The 7,734-nt window shown below is 37.6% G+C and overlaps 2 protein-coding genes and 1 pseudogene across 2 annotated transcripts; all 3 read left to right on the top strand.

Moving 5' to 3' along the window:
* The first annotated feature begins 2,482 nt into the window (after positions 1-2,482).
* LOC111920435 (uncharacterized) lies at positions 2,483-4,304 on the top strand. Its single transcript, XM_023916020.2, has 4 exons — positions 2,483-3,404; positions 3,548-3,798; positions 3,871-4,100; positions 4,181-4,304. The coding sequence occupies exons 1-4, from the start codon at positions 2,483-2,485 to the stop codon at positions 4,302-4,304; spliced, it is 1,527 nt and encodes a 508-aa protein (XP_023771788.2).
* Positions 4,305-4,988: 684 nt separating this feature from the next.
* Positions 4,989-7,057, top strand: LOC111920434 (superoxide dismutase [Mn], mitochondrial-like; annotated as a pseudogene).
* Positions 5,658-6,428, top strand: LOC128128416 (bZIP transcription factor 11-like). Its single transcript, XM_052767320.1, has one exon. It carries the CDS (start codon positions 5,760-5,762, stop codon positions 6,255-6,257), a length of 498 nt encoding a protein of 165 aa, XP_052623280.1. The 5' UTR covers positions 5,658-5,759; the 3' UTR covers positions 6,258-6,428.
* Positions 7,058-7,734: the final 677 nt, after the last annotated feature.

Here is a 7,734-nt window from a genome sequence, read left to right as displayed (position 1 = left end):
CCTTCCCTGGGGTGTATTTCAACCCGACATGCAATAGCGGGCCCCGTCCTAGGGTGTATTTCAACCCGATAATATGATAGTGGTCCCCACTCGGGGGTGTATTTCAACCCAATCATACAATAGTAGGCCCCGCCCTAGGGTGCATTTCAACCCGATAATATGATAGTGGGCCCCACCTTGGGGTGTATTTCAACCCGATCATACAATAGTGGGTCTCGCCCCGGGTTTATTTCAACACGATCATACAAACATATATGTCACATAACAGCTAGCATTCTACATAACAGAATAATGAGCCAACATTGGTGCCTTCAACCCATGGATAAAGTGAAAAGACTCACCTCACGAACAGATGAAATAGCTGCAACAACATGATGCTTTGAATATCGACTCTACCAATCACCTTTACATATAACAGTAAACAATACTCAGACTATAGATCAAAATACCCATTGGTCAAACTTAGGCAAAGTCATTAGTCAACCGAGACAAATCCATCGGACAAAACCCTAATATCGGGTCTCACGTCGTGACCAGTCCTTGGTCATGTCGTGAGAGTCCACCACGTCCGATTCCAACAACTCGCTCTAGACTCAGTCAACTCAGTCACGGTTTTCTACTATACTGACCTCACAAGGTGAGCATCACCATGTCATATCTTGTGTTTGAAATACTCAATGATCTACGGGCTTTTTTGTTCTCACATAATGAGACCTTATGTCTCACGTTGTGACTTTAGTATGAAGCCAAAAATCAAGGTTTTAAGTCCCTAATCCATCAAGCCATCAAATTCAACTTTTCCAGAAGCTTAAGGGGACCTTAAAGGTCCATAAAAATGTTTGCTTTGTCGACATGCATGCACCATGCATGTCCCAATCCATTCTAGGTCAAAAAGTGGGGAAATGTGCATCAAACTCTCATCCATGACTCTTATACCCATCCAACATCCATATCTAGACAATATGGTGTCCAAGGAACCCTTAGAATCCATAAAGTTGCTAACTTTATGGGTTTACAATTGGATTAAAACCCATAATTTACTTCACTCTAGTTTGTATAAACATGAAGAAAAGGGACAAAAACCTAGATCTATCCATAATACGCAATAAAGTTTGAACCTTTAGCCCTTATAAAGGTCCAACAACAAGGAGAGATGATGATGATGATGATGCTACTTTGCAAACTCCACCACTAGGAAACTTCTTTTCCTCTTCTTCTCTTCTTCTTGTATCTATAAAATGCACCAAAATGGCTAACAATCACAAGGAGGGTCGTGATTAGGGTTTCTAGAGGCTTAGTGTAACGTCCCAAAAATTATAAGGTAAAAAATTCATTTTTAATTAACCCTAAAATACAAATTATCCTTTTCCAATTATTAAAAAGTATATCAGAATAAAATAGTGATCAGAGTACAATCCCAAAATCATAAAGTTGTGAAAACTTGGGTGGATGTGCGGCGATCAAGTCAGGCCCTTCACTTTCGAACCGGAAGTACCTGAAACCATAACCATAAACCGTAAGCACAAAGCATAGTGAGTTCCCCAAAATCCCACATACCATAAATAAGATGATGAATGCTATGGTCTGAATCATAGTCTTATAGTTACTTTTTGCCATGGGCAAAATCATGGTCTTTCCTTGCAATGTCGAGGGCCAAATAATGGTCTTACATACAAGTGCCATGGTCCATATCCTAGTCTTTCTTACAATTTTCAGGGGCCAGATCCTGGTCCTTCATGCACGTATCATAGAGACAAATAGCATTCTACATAACAAGGTAATGGGCCTAGCCCTTCCTGATCCATGGGTTCAGCCCAACATATAAGTAGGCCTAGCCTGTTATATAAGGGGCCTAGCCCAACATACTATGAAAGAGTCACAAAGACAACTAGCATAACAAATCCTAGTGGGCTGGCATTAGTGCCTTCGACCCACAGGTATAGTGAGGAGACTCACCTCAATCCAAGATAACCAAGATACACGGGTTTCTGCTACCCGAAACCTCAAACTAAACATAAACAAATGGGATAATGTCACTGTAGCACATGAAACTTTCATCAATTCGCTAATTTGGTCCTTAAAGTTTTTTTTTGGTACATTAGGCCAGTAAACTCGTAAGTGACCTTTTAATTATACCCTTTTATCAAGTTTTAGAAGGTTTCCCGGTTGACCTTTAATATATGCGAATTAGTATATATTTTTTGTCTAATCCAATGCCATGTGAGATATGCCACATCATTTAATGATATAAGAAGCTTAAATCCTATCGTCTTCAACTATTGAACTTCAGTCGTCTTCATTAATCAGCTGTAAAAGAAACCGAGTTAGGGTTTGTGAAGCATTCCTGTGATCGAGCTGAAGAAACAAAGTAGTCGCAGCAATGGCACAATCAGAACCTAATGGATTGTTTGCGATGGTGGAACTGAACTAACAAGGGGTATTTAATCGAAATCCTTTCTCTTACACTGGTGGTGTGAAAACCATGTTCACTGATCTTGAGTTTTCTTCTATGACTTATTATGAGTTTGTTAACTTCTTCAAACGTTTCATGCATGAAGAGTGTAAAAAGTTTTACTACTGTGAACCAGGCAATTCCCTGATGAAAGGGCTTAATCCCATTTCAAATGATGTGGAATATGCTACTTTTATTTTTGATGCTTATGGAACAGATGGTATAATTTCGGTTTATGTGGATCATATTGGGGTTGGTGTTGATGGGTGGCTTGATGATGAAGATAATGATGATGATGAAAATGAGTCTTGTATTGATGGTGAAAATGAAGACAACTTAGATGAACTTAGAAATGTTGCCTTTGAATTTAATGAGGATGTAGTGCATATGAATAGGACATCAAATGATCCTTTCTTGAGTAAGTTATGTGTTGATGATGAGGATGAAAACAACATTGTAGACGATGACAATGGGAGAGAAGTTGAAGTTAACATACAAACTCATTCAATATTTAATGAGTTATTACACTGGAAAAAACAAAAACCAATTCTAGGGATGAGATTTAAGGGTCCAGGGCAAGTAAAATCAATGTTGTGTAACTATGATGTAGCTAATGGATATCAATTGTGTTTTGAAAAAAATTATAGGACAAGACTTTTGGTGAGGTGTAGCAAGGGTGGTTGCATATTTAGATTATGGGCTTCCTGGATGAGTGATGAAGAGAGTTTCCAAATCAAGTCACTAAAAGTTGATCATAATTGTGCTAGGAATTTCAAGTTCGGATCATTGGTGACATATGCATGGATTGGGAGTCACTATACCAAAGAGATTGTAGAAAGTCAGAAAATAAGTGTAAGGAAGCTTAGGTTAAAGGTAATGGCCAGGTTTGGTATCCAAGTTAGTATGGGGCAATGTAGAAGAGAAAAGAAGTATACACTGAAACTTGTTGAAGGTAGCCTTGTTTAACATTATGGTAAGCTATGGTCATATGGTCATGAGATTTTAAGGACAAATCCTGGGTCAACTGTGAAACTAGATATGGAGGATGGTCCAGATGGAAAGAAATATTTTAGCAAGTTCTATTTTGTTTTCAAGGAGTTAAACAAGGTTGTATTGAAGGGTGTAGAAGGGTAATTGGTCTTGATGGATGTTTTCTTAAAGGTGTTTGTAAGGGAGAATTGCTTTGTGCTATTTGGAGGGATGAAAATGACAAGATATATCCTATTGCTTGGGCAGTGGTTAATGTGGAGAACACGCATAATTGGAAGTGGTTTTTAGAGCTTCTCATTGATGATCTAAACTTGAATTTAGGCAATGGTTTCAGTTTAATCTCAGACCAACATAAGGTTAGTATTTTACATAGTAATGCATTTATGTTCATTTTACACTATCTGAATTAAACCTTTGTACTACTACAGGGTTTGATAGAGGCTGTTAAAGAGTTGCTGCCATATGTAGAGCACAGGCAGTGTGCTAGACATATTTGCCAGAATTTGCAGAAGAGATTTACTGGTGCCATATATCATACCTTTTTTTGGAGAGCATTTAAAGCCACAATTGAGCATGCTGTTAAAGTTGTGATGAAAGAAATTGAGACATTGAACCCAAATGCCCATCAATATCTCATGGAGAAAGATCCTAAAACATGGTCAAGAGCTTTCTTTCAAACTGGAAGGTGTTGTGATGCAGTTGAAAATGGGTTCTCAGAAAGTTTTAATGTTGTAATAGTAGATGCCAGGAAGAAGCCCATAATAACCATGTTAGAGGAGATAAGATTATACTTGATGGACAAAATCTACAACATGAAATTAAAGGGAAAACAATGGGGGAAATCATATTTGTCCAGAGATAAGGGATTAGGTGAATTTGCTTAAAAAAGCTCAAAGGCATTATCAGGTACTACCAAGTGGATTAAACCAGTTTGAGGTAAGGGGATCAATAGATGCATATGAGGTGGTCTTAGAATGGAAAACATGCTCATGTAGGTTGTGGCAATTGAATGGATATGGATTTGTCATTCTATAGCTAGCATATCCTTTCTTAATAGGGATGTACACTACAAGAAAAAGACCCTTTTACGACGCGCAAACGACGACACTCATTGATTTATGTTACGCAAAAGAGAGTGACATTAAAAAAGTGTAATCTCTTCAAAAAATTTAAGAATTTAGGTCGCGCATTATTGCGTGCCCTTAAATTAGTGTCCAAAAACCAAAAACAAAAAAACACGGAGGGCACCTATAATAAGATGCGTGTCGTCTAAGGATGTAGCTTTATAAATTTAATTTGAACGCGCGTTCTATCCTTTAATAATCAGGGGGAACGCAATCAGAGGGGAAAATGAAAAAATGAAATCCTAAAACATTAAAAACCCCGCCTTCCTTTTTTTCTTCTTTCCCTCTTGCCCTAATTATCGATTCCTCATTTTTCTCTCAGATTTGAGTCTCCTCTTTCATCAAAAATAAGAGGTAGCAAGGTAAATTTTCTGAGATTCGAAACTATATGACTCGAATTAGAGGTTGAAGATCAGAAATTGATGGTTACAAGTCAGATTTGGGATCGAAAGTCAGAGGTTCAAGGTACAATCGGAAACATCAAGAGAAGGAAAGCAAAAGCGGAGGAGGCATCAGGTTCGAAGATTGTTCTCTTCTTCTTCATGTATATGCCCTGGATTTCTTTCTCTTACATTCAATCTCTAAATATTCTTTTATTCCCTAAATCAGGTACAAAGATTATTCCCTTCTTCTCCATCTGTTTTTGGAACACATGGCTCTACGAACCCTCACGACTGCTAAAACCCTAGGTGCGATATCAAAGTTTTAGCAACATGTGTGTGGATTGCAGACGTTCACGCTTCCCGATCTTTCCTACGATTATGGCGCACTGGAGTCGGCGATTAGCGGAGAGATTATGCAGCTCCATCACCAAAAACACCACCGGACTTACATAACCAACTACAATAAAGCTATCGAGCAGCTCGATGATGCTATCACCAAGGGAGATGCTTCAACTGTTGTCAAATTTCAGAGCACTATTAAGTTCAATGGCGAAGGTTAAACACTATAATTTCCTATCTTGTCGATTTCAGTGTTTTTGGTTGAATACTTGCTAGAAGCGTTATGTACGAATTTACATCTATATCTTATATATATATATATATATATATATATATATATATATTTAATAGATAGATAAATCTAAATAGTAATAATAATAATCAATTTGAAGCTCTATTACCATCTGGGTTCTGTTTAAAATCTTCATTTTCTCTCTTCGAATCTGCAATTTCAAACTTGAAGGTATTCTAATGGCTTCCTCTAGTGGTACGACAACATCATCAGGTGGTTCATACCCAATTCAGAACTCGGGGTCTGATGAAGATCTTCAGCAATTGATGGATCAGAGGAGGAAGAAGAGAATGATTTCGAATCGTGAATCTGCAAGGAGATCTAGAAAGAGGAAGCAAAAGCATCTGGATGATCTCAAGAGTCAGCTGAATCAACTCAGAAATGAGAACAACCAGATCATATCAAGCGTCAGTATCACCACCCAGCATTACATAAGCGTGGAGGCAGAGAACTCTGTTCTAAGAGCTCAGGTGGCGGAGCTGAGCCACTGGCTACAGTCTCTGAACGAGATGATCGCTTTTATGTACCAACCTGTCGACACCGGTTGTAGGTTTGAGGACGAGCAATACGGCAGCGGAGGTGGCACTGAGTTTGTCGACGAGTTCATGAATAACTCACTGAGTTACCTTTATGCAAACCAGCCTATTATGGCTTCAGCAGACATGATTCAGTACTGAGTCAGATGTAAATCTCCTAAAAGTATTGAAAAAAAATTCAGATTTGGTGATAGCTTGGGTGTGTTAGGGTGGGGTGGCGTGGGGTGGGTGGAATAAAGATTTGTGAACAAAGGAAGATGAAGATTTATGTGATGATTTATGGGTACAAAGAGCTATGATTGTAATGGGTCTTTCTTGCAAGGTTAAACACTATAATTCGATTGGAAACTTCCTCTTCAAGTCCTAAATAGGTTAAAATGAAACAACTGAACAACACATTTAGGACAAATTTGATGCTAGGAGGATAATAATATTCATACAACCACAGATATCTAATCTACCCTTATGTCTCTGAGCAGGTCATGTAAATCACTCAATTTTCTGGAAGAATCTCACTCCCACCAGTGTTAGTTTCTTGACTTCTTCTTCTGATTTAGATGATAATTCTGACTTCCGAGCTTGGTTCCTCTGCTTGGCATAGATGTTTCGGAGCATGCATTTAAACAAATTTCATTTTTGTATGGTATACAAATTGTACACATTTCAGCTTATGTATGTGTTTTTGTACAATTTGCAGTATAAAAATGTCAGGCCCGATTACTTAAAGAACATCTGGAAGGCGATCAACTGGAAATATGCAAGTGAAATATATATGAGAAAGAGTGCCCTTAAAAGAGTTGCAGGTTTGTTAAGATTTAAAGGATGCAATAAAGAAACCCTATTTTACCCTTGGGATAAGAACATACTGTGTATGAAACCAGTTTTCCTGTTACACATTGGATTTTTCTGATTAGAATCCATTGAATCATTGAGTTTCAGTCAATAACTAACATTCCTTTGTGCAGATGAAGCTTATGATTTCTGTTTAAGAGCTGTTCAAATACTACCTATACATTCTCTCTCTCTCTCTCTCTCTCTCTCTCTCTCTCTCTCTCTAATAACTCTGTGAAGAATTGTACTTAAAACACGATTTTTTGTGCAGCTTCCAGAATTTATGATGGGTCTCGCAAATCTTTCTTTACTTTCTGGTGAACGTTCATCTTTAAAGGTACTTGTTATATGCAAAGAAAAGGGTCATAGTCTTGCATCAGATCCCACATCCATATTTACACTTACATACCCTCATTTGTCACAGGTTTTGGGACCCATAAGCCAGGCCTTGCATCATGCACCCCAGTATTTGGATGGCTTACCAACTGTATGCATATTACATGTACTCCGCCTTGCAAATTTGGATTCTGCTGGTAAGTTTATTATTTATTTATTTATTTATGTATTTTCCAATGTATTTTTCATAAAAATCTTGTGAAATATGTTTCCCGATCCAGCCATTTTAATCATTTTTTTGTCAAAGAATTTGTACACTAAATAGCACATAGGGGGAGGGAGGAGGGTGTTAAAATGATTATACGATGAAACATAAATTTTGTAAACTAAAATTTAATAATAATAATTTATCGTGTTAAAAAAAGGTTGTAAAAGTATTTATGATTCAAAG

This window comes from Lactuca sativa, chromosome 9 (genome assembly GCF_002870075.4).
Source record: "Lactuca sativa cultivar Salinas chromosome 9, Lsat_Salinas_v11, whole genome shotgun sequence".
NCBI lineage: Eukaryota > Viridiplantae > Streptophyta > Magnoliopsida > Asterales > Asteraceae > Lactuca > Lactuca sativa.
Note: the sequence above shows the minus strand (reverse complement) of the source record. Positions and strands in the feature narration are given on the sequence as shown.

What these genes read in the sequence shown, in the direction of transcription:
- LOC111920435 (XM_023916020.2), top strand. Translation starts at nt 2,483, where the DNA reads ATGTTCACTGATCTTGAGTTTTCTTCTATGACTTATTATGAGTTTGTT. An exon ending in TACACTGAAACTTGTTGAAG is followed by an intron (nt 3,405 to 3,547) that starts GTAGCCTTGTTT and finishes TTTGTTTTCAAG; the next exon opens with GAGTTAAACAAGGTTGTATT. An exon ending in TAATCTCAGACCAACATAAG is followed by an intron (nt 3,799 to 3,870) that starts GTTAGTATTTTA and finishes GTACTACTACAG; the next exon opens with GGTTTGATAGAGGCTGTTAA.
- LOC128128416 (XM_052767320.1), top strand. Translation starts at nt 5,760, where the DNA reads ATGGCTTCCTCTAGTGGTACGACAACATCATCAGGTGGTTCATACCCA.